General features: G+C 41.8%; 1 protein-coding gene across 5 annotated transcripts in view; it reads right to left on the reverse strand.

Moving 5' to 3' along the window:
- The window catches only part of esrrgb (estrogen-related receptor gamma b), a 110,050-nt gene that overhangs the window by 12,978 nt on the left and 77,603 nt on the right, over positions 1-19,469 (reverse strand). For all 5 annotated transcript variants that reach the window (XM_046373028.1, XM_046373026.1, XM_046373029.1 and 2 more), the window contains 4 exons: positions 12,825-13,237; positions 9,020-9,136; positions 592-702; positions 71-232 (listed from right to left, as the gene is read on the reverse strand). In XM_046373028.1, coding sequence (XP_046228984.1) covers positions 71-232; positions 592-702; positions 9,020-9,136; positions 12,825-13,237 — 803 coding nt within the window. The remainder of the gene's footprint in view (positions 1-70; positions 233-591; positions 703-9,019; positions 9,137-12,824; positions 13,238-19,469) is intronic.

The following is a 19,469-nucleotide window of genomic DNA, read 5'->3' on the forward strand; positions in this document are numbered from 1 at the left end:
TGAAATGAATAGCTTCTGAAAACCATATTCCAAACACCAAAGTCATTAATTAGCAGTCACGTCTCTCTACCTGGGATATGTTTTGCCCAGCCGATGATGACCACCAGCTCGCGGTCGGCCAAGTCGCACAGCGTGGTCAGAGCCTTGATGTCTCCGTCGGGCATGGTGGGATCAGGCATGGCGTAGATCTTCTCTGGCTCCACCACCAACAGATGAGAGACGATCTTGGTCACTGAAAGGAGGGAAGGATGAATGCGGAGAGAAAAATGTGTGAGAGGATTTTAAAAGACAGCATATACAGTTTTAGGGTAGGCTGGGTTATACTGGGATACAAAAATGACAAATAAGGGAAGGAAGACGTCTGAAAAGTGTCATTTTAAAATATAGTCTAGCGTGTGCACATATTCCTCGGTGACATATTTTGTAATACACTTCAAACCACAGCATTACAAGTCCCAGCATTTCTATAAATGTCATAGCTTGTGAAATTACTGCTTCGATATAAAAGTTAGACCAAAGCCTTTCTGTAATTCAGTAATTGAGTTGAGTGAGACAGAAAAGACAAACAAACAAATAAAGCGTGAGACTCACGTGGCTTTTTGGCTGGAGGGGGGATGGTGAGGCCGAGGTAGGCGCTGTTCTCCGTGTCCAACCTGCGTTTGTATTTCTGTCTCCCCCCTCTCACCCGATCCAGACGTACACCTACCAATTTAAAAAATAAAAAAAATCACAAATGTATAAATGATTAACAGCAGCTAAACCAAAGGCAGGATGAGGATTATTTAGTAGAATACAGTTAAACAGATCTGATCTGAGCCCCCTTATGACTGCATGTTCTGCTTGCAGAGTTGGTTTTTCCCCCTTTATCAGCTACATTTGACATCATTACATTTAGTTGAAATCCCAAATGAAGGAATGTTTTATAATATCACATCTCTTCTTTATATTTATTTTTGCCGAGTCATCTCACAAGGATTTCAGTGCTTTCTGTTATTTTTAAATTCATTTTCACATATTTATCACAAACAAAACTGAGGGCAATTTCTTCGGCAAAATAAAAATCTTTGACTCTAAAGTTTATTTCTTACATATCAAGCAAATTAAAGAAGTCTTGTAATTTATTTCTGCTGTAATTGTACATGCATAAATTGTAATTCAGACCACAGAGTTTCTTTTCTTTATTTTTGACCTTTTAACTGACTGGACTGCTCAATACAGGCTTGTTACAGATGGAAGAGAGTAAGTATCTAGTTAGTATACAAACAGACATATCTGGGATTATCCTGAAAGCCATCTCAGAGGACACAGGCTACATCAGATGCACCTTATGTGCTGGATTTACACTCTCGTATTAAAAGTTGTTTGAGCACTGGGGGGGAGAGCAAACAGATTTTACATGGTCAAGTGGAATTGAGTCGTGTGAGATTTCCCAGTGACTCGTATAAATTCCTTTGATTCCCCTGGAAACAAAAGAATCCGATTAGGATGGTCTTTCAATTTCCTGACACCGACTATCCACTAACCTAATTACCCACCGTGCCCAGAGGGAGCTCATTCTTCCCAGCAAACACAGTGAGATCATTTTATGCCTGGCAGATTGAAGCTAAATCGAGAGCCCCTCTCCTAACACAGCTTTCCATTTGTACGCCTTAAAGTAATCAATAAGGCTTGCAAATAGACTTCTTGTTCTTTGAACACATGTGGATGCAGTTTTAATTAGTCAGTTAGGCAGCCAGGAGTCGGCTTTGCGATAGATGGAGCTTTACCAGTTGTTCTTACCATTACTCTTGGTTAAGTTAAATTTAAAATTACAAATTGTGCTTCGGAAAACTGTGTGCATGTACTTCAGATATTAAATCAGTTCAGTAGCTTCTTTCTATCTAATGACACACATAGGCCTAATAAAGAGATATGCAGTTACCAAAGGCTTTCACAACAATCAACTTGTGTACTGCAAAGACATATTAAGCAGGTGAGTACCCTAAAGTCACTGTACTATAGAGTTCTAAGACTAAGCTACAGTGAATTGTTTCACTGGTTTTGTCCCTGACATCTACCACCATCCTCTCTCGCGCACACACACACACACACACACACACACACACACACAGAGCGAGCACACACACACTTTTGCTGGAGGGTCATGTGGCTGCAACAAGCGACAAGTGACCAAACTGCCGAAGTTAGAATTCCAAGATCCGCAGGGGCTGTTTGATCTGGAATGTCCAACTGGCCCATAATTAATAGACGCTGACAAGAATTAAGAGCTCAGTGCTAACCAGTTTCAGTTTACAGCTTAGCGGTGCTGCAAAGGGCGCAGAGAGAGAGAGAGAGAGAGAAAGAGAGAGGGCAAAATGGAAAGGACTGGATGATGTTGAAGAACAGGAGAGCTGGGGAGTAAGACTGAACAAGATGCTGTTTTTTGGTTCAATGTATCAGTTTTCTGCTTCCTCTGACTTTCCCTTGCGTCTGCCTCTTTTTTCCTCTCCCTTTCAGCATTGGGTGTACATCTCTTCTGTGACAGCCCTGCCTGTCCCAGCCAGCGCCTGATCTGACCAGCACAGGATTATCTTCTCCCCATGTGATACGGCGCAGTACTGAGAATCTGACCACAACAAGACAGCTGGATGAGGCCCCTTGTCAAGGGTTTGTGGGGTAGTGGTGGTGGTGGTGGTGTTGTGTGTGTGTGGGGGGGTGTTGTGTCATCGTCAGCACCACATTCCATACCTCAGGCCCAAAAACCACAGCAGCCTCCGAGACAATCGGGTTCGGCTTGTGTCTCTGCTGTGAGGGAGGGCATGGGGGGCCAGGCGGGCGCACAGATCATCTTAAAAGCATCCCGATCCATTTTTTATGGTTGCTGGCCCTTCATAAAGTGTGGCAGCCAAAAAATGGATGCAGGGGGTGAGGTTATGGGGTAAAAGATTGTAGGGAATGGGAGGTGGTAGAAGTAAGTATGCTGAACATTATGAGCTCGGTAAGATCATACAGTACAGTACAGTGTGCTCATAACTTAGTGCAAACTATGAGAGAGGAGGCCTGAGACACAGACATACCAGCTGAGACTTCATCTTTGCTGTGTGTGTGTGTGTGTGTGTGCGCATGGAAAGACGACGGAGGCATGTTTACATAGGAGCAATCTTTATGGCCACCTGACCCCGGCTTCACTTTCACATTCAATATCTTTATTGACTTGTGCAACCTTAAAGCACATTCCTAACTGAAGCAGCAGTGGTTTCCTTTATGCTGCGGCTGCTGTGTGTACGTGTCATATGGATTTACTTTATTATTTTAGGCTATTAATAGGATTAATAAAGAAATTCTAAAGAAATTCTGATTATTTATTTATTTTTTTTTAATATTTATTCTTTATTTGGATCCATTTTTACTTCAGCAAAGTAGATGCTTATTCTCCTTTCATGTCTACATTAAAAACAACTTAAATTTGTCAGATTTTATTTAGAAACAGTTGTGTTGTCTGTGCTAGTGGGGACATAATGAACCCTTTTATTATCTATCTTACTAAAGGGAGTAAAAATTAGAAATATTGAGTCTAAAGATATTGAAATCATCCTATAAAACGCACACCCACCATGTGCTGTTTTTTGTTGGAATTAATAAAGGAAGTAACTCCTCACTGTTGCTAAAACACTAAAATTCCCAGACGGACAACATGACTTCATTGTCCTCTGTGGTTGTGGGTCGGCTTTATAAATGAAACTAGAAAAATGCAGAACAAATCAAACAGAAAAAAAAAAATTAAATGGAAAGAAAAGTAAGCAATATAAAAAAATCATCAAAAACAAATGCAGAATAAAATAAAACTAAGAATAAAAAAACATCCAAATCAAAAAGTATCACAAGCTGCACACTATGTGAGATTTATTAATTGTATGAAAAATAGGCTCAATAGAGCAAGACAGATTTCATCACACAAAGGAGTGTTTCAATCTCGTGTGTTACTATATGAACATGTGCATGTGTGTGCATGTATCTCACGCTAACTATTTTCAGCCCCTCACCTGTCAGAGGCGCTTCTTTCTAGAGAATGTGTCAGAATTGGCTGGCTGGCTAACGCTGCCAAAAGGAGATTAGGAGCTCCCTATTTTAGCTGGGAAAAATCAGAGGGATGCAGCGATCACCCCCTCCTATGTGGCTCACCCTTCACAAGACACAGGCAGCTTGCCCTTCCAGAGCTACTTCTGGGGTCTGCAAGCCCACGAAGAGCTAAAGGCATCGAACAGTTTTTGCTTGATTGCACAGAGTCTGGGTGGGCTACAGGAAGCCAGAGAGGGAGGGTAGAGGAAAATGAGTACAGGACAACGGGAGGAAGGGGGTCGTTTCAAGATGGTGTTCCACCTGCTGTAACTGATGGGCTTACAAGACAAAACTGGGGTTGTTCTCTCATAAATGACCACATTGGCATCCCACTCTTTATCATGTTTTACACTTTTCATAAATCTGAGCCGGCGTGTCCACAAAGGGTATTACTGTGAATTACTGAGCCACACTGACCGCAAATGCAGCTGTAATCGAAAGCATCTGCAAGGCCCGGAGACGACCGGGTCGATCCAGGATTCCCGGTGTAGTGGCATAGCAGGTGTTTGGTTTGTGGTGTGTGTTGGAGTGGGTGATCGAGGCAAAGACGGAGGGAGACGGGTGCCAGCAGGAAACATGTACCTCAAGGTCCGATTCCATGTTACTTGTCAGGGGTGATATACATTTGACATGTGTGTACACGAATGTGTGTGTTGTGAGTTGAGTGTGTGTATCGGAGGGTTGTAAAGAGGTCAGCACTTGGCCTAATCCCCTTCTTCAGAGGAACACGTGTTAGCCTCCGTGTCTGATCTATCACCTGCCAGACAGTGAGGACAGGCCAGCGCAGATTCTCTGGGTGGGCTCTGGCTCTCAGCTGCAGTCTGCCAGCTATATCTGACACCCTAAAAAGCAAACAAGGCCTCGTACATGTGCTGCTGGATAGACAAGTTAGGGCTACAAGTGAAACTCAAGAGGCAAGGGGTCAGAGGGTCTGTTTTGTCTTTACAGTCAATGAATGCACAGAAACAGAACAATATTGAAAAAACTGAATCTGGTTTAGCCGACATTCACATGTCTAAGATTATAAAGGCATCCATACAGTATAGACTTTTGCCATATCTTTATTTTGATGATGTAATCTTAGTGTATGGATTGGTTTCTGATCTGGGCCTATTGATTGGAAAGGGCCCTGACGGTCTGTGATATTGGATATGGCTTTACTAATCTTTTGTGTATGTGGCCAGAGGAAAATAAGGCTGTAACGTTACCCCAGTAGCCACGTTCACTCAGGAAAGACTGCTGATCCCTATCTGTGGTCGGGCGAGGGCGAGACAGCGGTGTGGGTTGCCAAAATAGTCTGGCAGCTTGTATTCATCTACCACATTACAGTGGTGTCAGAAAATCCCCACAAGCAAAAGAATACACCACAGAAACACTGAGCTAACACTAAAACTGGCGAGCACTGACTTCAGAAGAACAAAAGCTTAAATGTCGTTTATTGAAATGGTTAAAAATGAGGTTGCACGACGTCGTTTCAACAAGACATACTTTTAAAAACACTAATTTGCTAACATGATGATGTGATTACTTGATCAAAGATCCACCCAGATATTCTTGCAACACTAAAGCTACAGAAAAGGCTCAAAATAACAGCATCTCATTTGTCAACAGAAAATAACAACAATGACTCAAATCACAAAGTTAAAAAAAAAAGTGCTACTTCTGTCAAGAAAATTCTTGCATCATTTAACACCATACAGTAATGCTACTGGGATATTAGCGCTGCTATTAGCTGTGGGCACTGACTCCTGGCAGCAGTGACTGACACCATACCTTCCGCGAGTTGTAATTACGTGAGAGTTTTTCCATTGGACCTGTGACCTTTTATCAGCCTCAGCTGGACATTTAAGGGGTCACTGAGCGAGACTGGTTTTCTCAAACGGCCGCCTGCCGCTACCTTCCACCCAGCTCATCCACGCGCTCTGCTGAGGCACAGCAGTAAAACCGGATCTGGAAATAAGCCTGTCAACTACAATATTCTTTCTATTCTTTCTGTCTCTTTGATTTTCCCCTCACATACAAGACATAAAATTAATTCACAAGTCACAAAATCTGGTCGCTCACATCTGTACTATGACACATATAAGTGTAGGAATTCACACTCGTAAATTGCAAAATCTTTTTCTTTTGCTTCCCGTTTGTCTTGCTAAAGTGTGCTGAGCTGCTACTTCACAACAGCTGAGTTATTTGGACCTAGACTGGAGTCCAAACACAACTGAAGCCACCAAACCGGCACTGAGAACTGAAGTCAGATGATTAGCTGCAGGTGTCACAGGGAGGAGGGTTTTCTCCTGCCCACCGATGGTGCTGGTCTATAACTGTAACAGCTGGCACTTTATAATTCAGGATGGCATGCTTAGAGCAGAGCTTTGAGGGCCCTTGTGGAAATATTAACAACAATGACTGACCACACAAGCTCTCTCGATATCTTCTTCTTATGGCAAACTGGATCAGGTACAAACTTAACTTTGGGATGCAGTGAGCAAATAACAATAAAATATTCTGGTAAATATTTGTAAGCTAATAATTGCAGAATAGAAGACATCTGAATTCATATTACACTGTCATTATTCCTTTTCCATGACCAGCCCTTGGGCGCTTGTTATATGGTGATCTCATTACATGAAGCAGGGCAAGCCACTGTCCCCCACCGATTTCATGATCAAAGCCCCCCCAAGTCCGCAAGAGGCCACGCCACGGCACTATGCCACCATTAAATGTCCTTTTTCCTTTTAATTGAATGCCATTACTTTGAGAGAATCACCTACTGTGCCACATGTCACGTTGGCTGCGATGCTGCGTCTCAGGAGTGGCAGGAGGTGGAGGCTACTGCGTCAAACCCTCATCCCCACCGCTACGCGCACCCACGCACGCACACACACACATTGACTGTCCGTATCAACGGCTTAGCTCGGCCCGCCACAGACAATACCCTGCTGTTTTTCCTCTAAGCATGCGCTAATAGTTTCAGCTTTATTTCTGAAGCAGCGTTGTTTTTTCTGGCCGAGAGTCAAAGCCTCGGTGTGAGATATCTGGGCCAGGATGAAGACATCAAGAGTGGGCGCATGCATGAATAGTGTTGTAATGGCAATACAATGGATGACCCCTCACTCTGAGATGAACACAGCTACATCACTACACTGTGAAGCTATATTCATGGAAGTGAACCAAGAGCCTGACATACGATCTTGTGTTGCTCGCACAGATTGCCGTTAACTGCTGCTGGCTTCCATTACGTTTGGTGCTTGAACAACACAACAAAACTATACGACCATGGTTTTATTTTGGAAAATTTGTGACTGTTGTGTCTCTAAGTGGAGCCCATAAGCAAATTCTTTAAACACTTCTTTTTACGTTAGAATATATATCATACAGTCAGTATGGACGGCACTGGGCTGAACTCCAAAACTTTGCCTGCTGTAATTTGTCTCTGGGCTACGATGCAACACCGTCCTTAGAGGGGTCTCATGTGGGTCCTGACTTTGTTATTACCATCAGAGCTTAAATAATGCAGAGACTAATATAATGCTGCTATTTGTCGGATAAACTCTATCTTATGAGTTTTTATGGTGGCCCTAAAGCAAGACCTAAAGTCTAACTCCGTCGGCCTCCCTCAAACAGTATATTTTTAGAAAATAGAGCAACACATAAAAAAGGATCAGTGGATTTTGTCGCATTATTCTTTGTCTTACTTCTTTTTGATAGATAATCATATTTAGCTGCTTTCCTTTAAGCTTTGGAAGGTGTAAACAGGAAGTATCACGTCTGCTAGGAGTCAGTTACTGGTAAGTGGTCCACAACTTGAGTTTTTTGTTTTATTTTTTGTTGCCTCACAAATGGAAAATAACAAATGAAAAAACTCGCCTCTTTAATTGGGGGGAAAAAAAAGCAAAAGAAAAATCTATCGGCTAGATTTTCCCTCTGTGCTCCCAAATGTCTCAATGGAGGAGAAACAACACATGCAGGAAGTGAGGTGGGATGTTCGGAAAGCATTTAGTGGATCAATATGCCAGGCGAGAAAGGGGAAGGGAGACAGACAGAGAGAGAGAGAGAGAGAGAGAGAGAGAGAGAAAGAGACACCCAGAGCCCAGGGGACAGGGAAGTCTTGGGGGAACAGCCTGTGCTTTTCAAGAGTACTGTTACACTTCTCAGTCAGCAGCTTTTTCCACCCGCCTGAGTTAAACGCTGAGCAGCTCGGCAGCGTGAGGAGAAGTAAGCAAGGCTGGTGGGTGATGTCACTGGTGTCCCCCCCAAAGGCCACGGCTGGCTTTAATATCTGATTACTGACCAGTCTTACACGGCCCACAAGCAACACTGGTACACTGTATTAGATTCACAGAGCAAACTTAACAAAGATGTAGATGCTTTGATTCTTCATGGGAATATACAATATAATTTTAAATAATGTTCCTCTATTTGTTAATTTAAAACCTGTTATTAATCAGCTCTTCATGAGCTGAAAAACAAAGTTATTGGTCACAAGGTTAATAATTTGACTGAACATATCACCACATGATATGTTAAATCTTGAAGTTATAATAAAACACAGAAATCAGAAAAATGGGAATACGATTTCCTCTTGACATATTTTTTCCAGTTATATTTTCATCTTCATGTTATTTATTTCATTATTTTCTTCAATTGTCGAGGCCGGTAAACCCAGATTAGAATCTGACCAGGGCTGTAGCTAACAATTATTTTAGCTATCAATTATTCAACATCAGAAAACAGTGAAAAATGTTTTCCATGGCAAATTGTTCAAAATGCTTGTTTTGTTTAAAATCCAATCCAATCCATTTTGTCAAAATAGTTGCCACATCACATTTCTTTATCAGCACCGTATTTTTTAATTACAAAATTAAGTAAGAAGAAAAACATGAACAGATGAGAGCAATGAGCAGAAAATAAAATCTGTAGTCACCTTCTTTCAACATGCCAACTTTAAGGCATTTCATGAAGCGGCAGGCCTGGCACGACTTGCGTCTCCTCTTTGTGATCTCACACTCGTTGGTGGCTGGACAGCTGTACTCAATATTCCCTAAAGAAGATTAGAAAGAAGAACATATTGTCATTAATTCTGCAAGCACACAAAAGGTGAATATCAGCAGTTAGGAGGAATTAGTTTCAGAATTACTACATAAAAAAGGAGACCAAATCAGAGATGGTAAACACCAGTAGAAGACACAACACGTGTGTGTGCATTCACACACATGCACACCTGTCCCAAGGTGACCCCGTGTGACACTCCCAAAGGAGAGGAGGCTTTAGTGGCATTTTGATGGGACATGTAAAAAGCACCTACTCGCCCTGGAGTCCCACCCCTATTTTGATTCATAGATAAATTAGCTTCATTAATGCAGATCGTCCTCTGCAAACGCTCACCGCGATCCCTTCTAGCCCATCCTTCTTCACCTAAAGGATGATGGGAGAGCTGCCCCACCTCAACAACAGAAGGGCTAAGAGATGGACGCACAGCTGAGCCCTCTGCATAATGTTTTTCAGCAAAGACCAAGAGCTGCTGTTAGGTTCGCCAATCTAAGGCTCCCATATCATGTAGCAAAGCTCGATGTATTATTCAAGTCTGTCTCGGAGGCTGTTGGCTCACTATGGAAATATTTCCTGTGCAATATAATCACTCAGGTCCAAAAAAAGCCAGAAATGCAGACATACTGAATCTGCTGCCATGTAACCGCTGCCTGTCTTTTTGTTCCGGTTAACAGTTTTTTCTGGATCATTACCCGACCACTTCAAAAGTTGACGTGACCCCAAGAATGCAATGACAAATCCTCTTTCCCAAGTATCCAGATCCCTTGATTGAATGTTTAAACAATGTCCCGTACGTCCAGAGATGTATTAATGGTACCTAAAAACAGCAAACCAGGTGTTGTCTGTTGCAGATCTGCCAGAGTCAACCCCCCCACCCCCCCCTCAACACACACACACACGCAATCTCCTGTTGGTCAAGGAGAAGGTGCCAACATTTGTCAGGATCCTTGGCATCGATGGTGCCAGCAGGGTCACATGCACAGTGAGGGGCCCGGGGCAGCGTGCCAGGATGTTGGCCGAGACTGCTGCTGATTTCAGGGTGGGTAAAGTCTTTTAAACTGAGAGGGAAAACACAGAGCATTGCAGGGCTCAAGTGTTGAGACACATGTGTCAATTCCATGTTAACTCGCTGTGTGCAGCATGTACTATATTACTAATTGTTATGTTGTACTGTTTGTGGTGTTAAAATACAACAATTCACTGATATTTCAGAGTGATTCAAAACAGCTTTTCAGGATGCAACATGTGACAGTGACAGAATGAGGGTACTGCTGATGTACACTGGTGTCCCACAAAGCACAAAAGTAATTCACACAAGAGAGGTGGAGGAAAACACATGTATTAAATCTTTGAGAAAACATTCAGTCACATCATTCTTGTATATTACAAGAAATGAATCTAACTTGCAAAACAATTACATATTAGACTGCATACAGTTAGTATGTAGAGAGGATTTTGGGCCAGCTAATTTACAGTTTTTACTAAGAAAATGAGGCAGTATGTGACGGACGTCTGTCAAACTGTAACTTTGAAATGCAAATACCAACTAACACCACAAAGAGAAAACCGTGTGTGACACTCCTGTGGCCAAATCTTTTTTTCTGCTCACTAAAGAAAGAATACCACTGTCTTTAGTGCACAGGCCTAATTATTATTACTATTTTTTTAACCAACTTGATTTCTTTTTTGTGTGCTTTTTCGCATTCAGATTTTTTTTCCATGCAAAAATTAAAAACAAGAAATAGAGTACAAAGGTCCCATTCATCTAATATTTTTTATTATTATCAAAAGAAACATTTTATACCTGAATGGATCAAAAATAACCTGTGTGTGCTGTGTGTGTATGTGTGTTCATGATTATGTGTGCATGGCGTGAGGGGGGGGTGCATTAGGGGTCCACAATAGTCTTAAATTGCCTACCTCTAAAAGCTCACTGTCGGCATACCCTCTTAGTTAATCAGGTCTTGTGTCCACCTTTATTTCTCAAAGGACATTTCAACCACTCTAATATCCTTCCTTAACCTCTCTTATTTTCCCTCTAAATTTTGATATATTGTTATGCCATACTATTATCCACGCGCTCATCTCCACTCAAGCTGGACCTCTCCTTGTCCTCCTCCTTTACCAAGGCCGGGACCCCCCTTCCTGATTACCATTCCATTAAAGTGGCTTCTCCTTTCAGAGAATGACCACGTACCCTGTCCCTTGTCCCTCTGCCTTTCATTTGGACGAGTCCTCAGCGTCTCTCTCTCTCGCTCTCTCTCTATCCTTTTCCTCTGTTATTGCCCCTGATAACACGTGCCTGAGCTTCTAATTGGTCCCATCTTCTCCCTCTTGGGTGTGGGCTGGAGGGGCCCGGGGGCAAAGAACAGATCCACACCTCCCACCCTCCTTTCTCGACTTTCTCCCAATGAAATGCCTGGTTCTTAATTACAGTCACCCAACACTGATTGTTATTGACTGAAACTCCCGCAGCTCAGGACGAATGACGGACAGATTAGGTTCATTATGGGCCTGTCCTCCACGAAGGAGAGCGAGAGGAGGAAGGAGAAGAAGAAGAGGGGGGATGTGTGCAAGACAACACAAAGTCACACATGAACACTATTTACAGTCCTTCACTGAGATGCTGGTCAATTTGGCACACATGCATCCTTTAAATTACCCATTATTACACATTGCCTAGTGAGTTAGGTTGAAATGATTCTTTGCATTTTATTTGTTCTTTTAGACAAAAAATGCTCATCTAAGTGGATAAAGAAATTGTTTAATGATGTCCACTCATCAACTTTTTATGAAAATCTGCTTAACAGCAATGATGGTGAGACAAGTGCAGTCATTGATGTTTACTCCTGTTTCTGGAAAAGTATTGATCTTATCAAGAGCTTCCGTGCAACAGCCCAGGAAATATTGTTAGACTCAGTTAACAGGCAACATTAATCCTGTCAGGAAGTTTTATACTTGCTGTGTGTACCAGCAGAAACAGGAGGATGTATGCTGGGCTACACCAAAGCGCAAAAAGTGATTACAAAGAACATCTGAGAGCTTTACACTGAAGACCAGGTGAAGTCACCACGGTGCCTCAGTGTGGCCAAGGCCTCACTAAACTGCTGGCTAACTTGTTTGCTTAATGATATAAATTCTGCAGATAAAATTCAAAATTTTGCATCTCAATTTGAGGCAATTTTTTCTCTGTCAAAGTGATTATTCTCCCAGCAGCAGCTGGAACAGCTCCCACACAAGGTGAAGTCAATGCCCACCATGATTCACATGCAAATGCATTGAAAAATCTCAGGGCACACTCACAGTCCTAATGTCTGCTGTAGACTTTCATAATCACCTTGCATTAGTCCCATCAGAGCAGTGAATTGGATTTTGGTGCTGAGGAACATGTGAAACCCATGACAATGTATTCCTCACCAGGTCAATATGCTTTCTGGGTAATCTCAACTGTCATGGTAAAGCTAATGAAAAACATTTGGAACAATCATGAAAAAATATCACCTTTACAGTGTGAGAGGTATTACAGAACACCTGAATTAAAAGTAACACTTTCTTTGCAGAATATTGAACCACCTGGGAAAATCACAGAAAACTAATTCTCAGATTTAGCTGGGAGCATACAGACATTGGACATGAGCTCAGGTGACCCAGTGAAAGGTGTAAGAAGAAGTAAGAAATACCTTGTATCGTCCTTTTGAAAAAGGCTTTGCAGGCCTCGCAGGAGGCCACCCCATAGTGGTACCCTGAGGCAATGTCACCACACACCAGGCACAGCCTCTTGGGGATGGCATTGAGCATGTACTCGCACTTGATTGGCGAGTCGTCCACCACACCGCCGGAGCACTCCTCATAGCGCCGTAAGCATGCGGCGCCACCTCCAAGCATGCCTGGGTTGAACATTGGAGGGGAGTCTAGGGCGTGCGAGTGTCTGCTGCCGTTAATGTAGCCGCCGCTGGCGTCAGAGTTGCCGCTGGGACTGTGGTGACTGCCGGTGTCTACTAGTGAGGAGGAAGGACTAGAAGGCTCGGTTTTGACGTATGAACCACAGCTTGAGGATAAGTGTCGGTCCTCAGAGGGCATTCTTGTTAGCAACCTGGATAAACACACAGAGTGAGATCTGCAGTCAGTTTTGGTGCTGAATTTACAGTAGCTAAACTGAAAGCTATGGAGCAACTGAGCTGCTGTAACATTTAAAATTGGCCAAACTTGGTGAACAAAGAGAAATGAACCGAGAATTTATTGGTCTGTGTTTACCTTTCATAATTCAGCAACTGAGATAAACTTTTTCAGAACATCTTAAAAAACACAAAACTTCAGACTCCAAAGTCAGCAAGTTTCTCCAAATTTCTTAACTCATCATGGATTATATGATCTTTCAATTAAAGAAAAAAATAAAACTGTAGCGACAAAGACTTATGAAGAGATGAAGCCTGTTCACCTCACATGCAAATAAGCACTGATTTTCTAGAGACACAAAGAACCTTAAATGAAAGTGAACGTACACCAGAAAACTGCAGTATCAAGGGAATTATCCCCACCAAAAAGTCTGACAAGTTATACTGAGCGTTGCTTTCCTCCATCAGCGGCAGATCATTCTGCCAGAGATTCATCAGCTGTGATGGAGTGCGCCGGTTCATTTGAGTTTGATAGATTAGGTTACACATGCAACCATTTGTGTGCTGGAATGCCAAGTGATATACTACAGTAGTTTATTTCTCTCAGGCAAAATGGTAACTAACGACCATGTCAACAGATGCCCCATACATCTTGCAAACAATGCCCACAATTGGTCGGGTGCCAGGAGTAAATGAATGAATGAAACTCCAGACGACTGTTAATGGACAGAGAGAGGTGTTACACTCAGCATATGGAGGATCATGGGTAATACATGAACCAATCAATAGTTCCGGTTAGTTTACCAAAGGAAGGTGCAGGGTTACGGTGGACTTCATTTAGAGGTTAGAGAGGCCGAGAAAGCGGCACTGACCTGGGATTAAGTTTTCATTTCATGATGAAATTTGGGAAAAGGCAGAGTTGAGGGAAAATGTTACTTATGTACAAACATCTATTTCATGTTTTCTTCTGTTGCTCTCCCTGCATTTTCTTTCTTTTCTTCTCCCATTAAAGGGCTATTTGGGAGTTTTTCCCTTACCTGAAACATTGTCCTGAGGATAGAAGGTTTCATATGCTATACAGACTGTGAGGGCTTTTGAGGCAAATTGTGGTTTTGAGCTAAGTAAATGATAAATAAAACAGACTTGACCAGAACTGACTTGACTTACAAGCAAAAAGCAACTATTAAAGTCACAAGTATGATCAGATGCAATCATTATTAATAAGGCCCTGGAGGACTTTCAGCACTCCCGCAAGTGTTGGGGAAAAAAATCTGAGCTTAAAGACAACACAAAGTTATTTATTTGCAATGTAAAATTTTATGTAAGAAGTTAAAGATTTGGTTGAAAAATGTCATCTTATGTGTGCCTGGCATGTATATGTACATGACACAATAAATAACAACAACCGGGACTTTCTCTTCAACGCAGGATAACCTCTATATGTTGTACTTGCACAAGCTTCAATAATATCCTCTCAAACAAAACATAACATGAGGCCTGCGTCTGTGTGAGAACCGCTGGCTCTGTCTGTCAGAGTTGGTGCTGATCTTACACAACCTCATCCTAATGTGCTTATGAGTATGAAATATTGGGTGAGAACAGTGGAAAGACACGTTAAGAATGTGTAAAACTAACTAGTTGTTAATGCTAATCAGATTCCCCTGAACTCGCCTTTTTTGCTACTGGGGGCTGCCCCCATTTTCAAATTTGGTGTTGTGGTTAGGAATGTATTTTCCCCCTGCTGCCTCTTTGCATGAGTGTTTATATAAAGCCATGAAGTCATCACACCCTGACAACATGAAACCTCCCTTTTAACTGCTAACGGGTAGCAGGTGGAGGGAGTAGGAGGAGGAGAAAGAGACAGCTTCTACCCCCAGGCCCAGATCAGATCTATTGATCCTCTGCTTCCTTCCTGTTCCAGATGAGGCATGAAAAAATAAACCTTCCTCTTACGGGTCCCAGACATTCCTTATGCATTTTTAATCAGTCAGGACTGTTAACATAGCGCAAGATGGAGCGATACAACATTATGTTAGACTTCATTCTGAGGCTGCTGCGGTTTATAAAAGATTCACAGTGCTCTTGTTAAATCTTGTTAGCAATCAGCATGCACCTATAGTCAATTGGAAGGTATATTTCCTCCCATCTGAGGGAATTGGCGAGAGCAGCGTGGTAATAGTTAATACATCATTGCAGCCAGATTGGGGGGGGGGATTCCCTATGGAATAGTACATTGTGGCATATGTAAAAAGTAGTTCATTCCACACTTAGCACACAGTAACGCTGGGGAGATGTTTTTTGTTAGGTTTAATGGAAATATCTAATGGGTCCTTTCAAATCTGTCGAAATGAAATAATGGCACGAGCCACCAATTCGCGCAGACAGATATAGCTTCATAGTTTCATAATTTGGTCTCCCCCCCTTATTATAAAGAGACATAGAGCTTTCTAAGCGCGGTCTGACTCTCCTCAACCTGTCCCGCTTCCCTTGGCAACACACACACAGACACACACACTCAAACCCGCGCAAATGCATTGCACCTAATGGGGTAGTGTTTGCTCCGCCGCACAGAAAAATGGTACAAACCCAGCAGACAAGCAAGACTCATCAGACAGACGTGAAGGTCACCTGCCTTCTCTGTTCTGCTGTTCTTACAGGCCCAAACAGTCCCACAATGGACACACAGGTTTCACTCTGTCCTCCACACTGAAAGAAAAACAGCATCCAGACATGACTGTCTACCATGTTTAATATGACAGACCTGACCTCCTGCACCTGCCCCAATCAGTAACCACTGTTTTTTATTTTGTTTTTTTATTTTGTCCCAACAGAGCAGCTTAAAATCTCAAATGGTTGTGTGTGTATTTTGGCATGCCTCCTAAAGCTGGCAGCATTGCAGATCCTCCAGCTTCCCGACATAAATCCTGAATCCATCCACCTCTTCTCTAAAGCATGAAATATGTTTTCCAGTCTCCAAAATTCTGCACAATAAATTTTTATTTGAGCAGTCCAATAAAAAAAGAAAAGCAAATTCAAAACATCTCTCTATAATGACCTCATGCTGTCCTTAACAAGTAAAGGGTTAAAAATCTGGTTCTCCATATTTTACTATGTATTTTCCCACCGAGGGGAAATATTATTGTTAAGCTTGGGGTTAAGCTTGTAGCAAGCAACACAGCGTAAATCATGGTGCTGAGCACACAGTCGAAGATGGAAGCGCAGAAGGACAGAGGCAAGGAGCCATGCATGAAATTAGTTCATTAATCTTTCTATGATAGGCTGTCCTTGTTTGGGGCAAACTCTATCAGCTTTAAACTGAGTGCCCCTTCCTGCCTGACACATAGATTACACTGTTAGTCCGCGGCCGAGGTGTCTGGGAAATGAATGGTCATGCGAGCGGGAAAATGGGGTAGCGTGTGTCGCCCAAGTGTTAAGTAGCGACAACAACATGCGCGTGGCATAGCGTTTGGCACAAATGAAGGTCATCAAAAGGAGTGTGTGTGTTCTAAAATTTAAATGCAGGAGTGAAACGCTGCTTTGGATAATGTAGTGTTCTTACAGGGGAAGTACATTAGTCAAAATCCGGTTTTAAGTACAATAAGTTAATGTTTTTGATTTTACAATAGAAGCAGTCATGTTTATTAAAATCTGACAGTTGTGCATGTCTTCATTGTCAGCTCAAACCTTGCAGCTTCAGTTAAGTAAAAATAAGCCTATATCAGAGCCTTTCAGCTGTAAACTTTAATATTTCAAATTAAATTCTATCATGTCCGAAATTTATGAATTAATTAATTCTGAATTATTATGTCCATATAGCACCTCAGGTTCTCTGAGTTCTCTCTTAATCAGAGAACTCTTAATGTATTTGCTGCCTTTGCCTCTAAATTGTGGAACAGTTTACTTTTGTGGGTTAAGGTTACTCCAATTTACTTCAATCAATAAACATTTAAACCAAAAACTTCTCAAGACTCATATTTGCGCGACTATTGTGGACTGACATCAGTCCTATTGGTCTTATTTAGATTCTGTTGCATTCATTTGTAAGTATGTTTTATGTATTTTATTATGTACATTCTGGTCAATCACATTTGTGTTCTGTTTCATCTGGCTGGAAAGTTTAAGATTTGACAAATTATTATTTTCTGGATTAACTGATTAATTTTGCTCTACAAAATGCCAGTTAAAAAATGTCTAATACAAGAGCTCAGAGACCAACAGGACGTCTTCACATGTCTCATGTCACATGTCCAGACTTCAAAGATTTAAAATGTTCTACCACAAAAGAATAACAAAACCACCAAATATTCAAATTAAGATGACGGAACTGTTTTTTTTTTTTTTTTGCCATCATTGCTTTAAAAATATTTGTGAACAGAAAAACGACAAATTGCTTCGGCTCGAATCCGGTTAAAGCTGAAGTTTGTATTTTGCGCTTTAATTGTGAAGCTATGGCTGAAATCTCTGAATCTGAACATTGTTTAGAAAACTTCTGTACAAACACAGTTTTGTGTTGTTATCATATCTTTACCTTTATCTATTTATGTTTCTGTTTCATATATACTGTACACCAGTATAAATACACTTTGTTTCTACTTCTCTGTCACTCTAAACACACTTACACACACACACACACACACACAGTGCTCATACACAGAGCCTCCAGCATATGGCCTCTTCAATGTCACTGCCACGAGGAGAGATTGCATAGATTTCCCACATGGATGATGTCTCCTTACCTGGAGTATCAACCCCCATCTACATACACGTCCACCACCTCCAGGAAATTGCTCTCCCTGCAAAGTCAAACACACCCCTAACTGCCTTTTAAAAAGAGACAGAAGAAGGAGGTTATGGGGTAGAAAGAATAAACGAGCAGAGACTTAAGCCGTCATTGGGAATCAGAGGGGGACTCATGAGGGACAGTTACGATATTGATTTCATAAATAAACAGAGATGGCCATCGATCCTAATGTTATTTTGCATTTCAATTACTGCCCAGAAACATAACCTTCAAACGTCTGCTTCTCCACAGTAATAGCATCCACTGATAATCACAAGCGAGTCTTGTCCGGCGCAAATTGGCTTTTCTCTTTTCTCTCTCTCTCTCTCTCTCTCTCTCTCTCCTTTTTTTTTCCTCCAAATGTGTAAATGACACAACTTTGCATTTGCCTAATGGTATCAGGACATGGGCTGAATTTCAAGTGAGACTCAAGCTGATACAGTAAGCGCTCTGGTCAATTGACACAATGCAAATTAACCTGGTGAAGAGGAATTAAGTTCACAATGTGAGACCTCGTGAAGCTACGATGAGGCCCATTAAATTAAACATGCTGGCTGACCCACAGTCCATGATTAGACGCACTACTGCTTCTCTCTCTCTCTCTCTCTCTGTGTGTGTGTGTGTTAATTTCATTTGATCAATAAAACAAACTCATTCTAAGAAGTCCTTTCTGCTGCTTGCATTCACTCCGAGCACTCGAAAGCCATGTTCATGTTTTGATTGAATAGAAAAAAAGCATCCATCCACATCCTGATGAATTCAGAGTCCTTGACAGGCTGCTGCTTAAAAAATATATTTATATCAAGGAGAGTCATGACATGTAATGAAGTTATTTTTCCCTTCACGCCATCACAGAGCACCACTCTACCATTGAGCTGGGCTGTACGTCTGCAGCGGCCATCGTCATTAATAAACACGTCAGCGTGGAGGCTTTGAGGAAACACATCAGCGTTTTGAATTGATTTTATCGCCAGTTAATTTTTCCTCTGAACTTCTTAATGAAAGCTCAAAGTTGGTGGGAAAAGAAAAGTTGGACAGAAGCAACATTTTTGTTCCCACAATGTGAACACAGCGGAGCACTGTTCCACCACCTGCTCCCTCCATCCGTCAGTGGACTCATAGGTTTGGTTGGCTTCACATCACCACCAATTATCAAACTGAAATGATGGGATAAATCACACCCATTTATATAGAGAAAAAAAACATGATCGTGTTACTTAAAATGATGTAATAGCTGTTTCCATGCAGTGGCAGGAAGGTGTGTTGGAGGAAGCCAACTCTGTCCGCTCACTAGACTGATTAAGACTGCAAGACACTGGATTTTAAAAAGTGATAAATCAGCATTTCTGCTAATGTTACAACTTAAAATTCAGCTCACTTTGTCTAACAACTGCAAAGATGCATTTGAAGATCACACAAGTTTATCAATA

Source organism: Scatophagus argus, chromosome 19, assembly GCF_020382885.2.
Source record: "Scatophagus argus isolate fScaArg1 chromosome 19, fScaArg1.pri, whole genome shotgun sequence".
NCBI lineage: Eukaryota > Metazoa > Chordata > Actinopteri > Scatophagidae > Scatophagus > Scatophagus argus.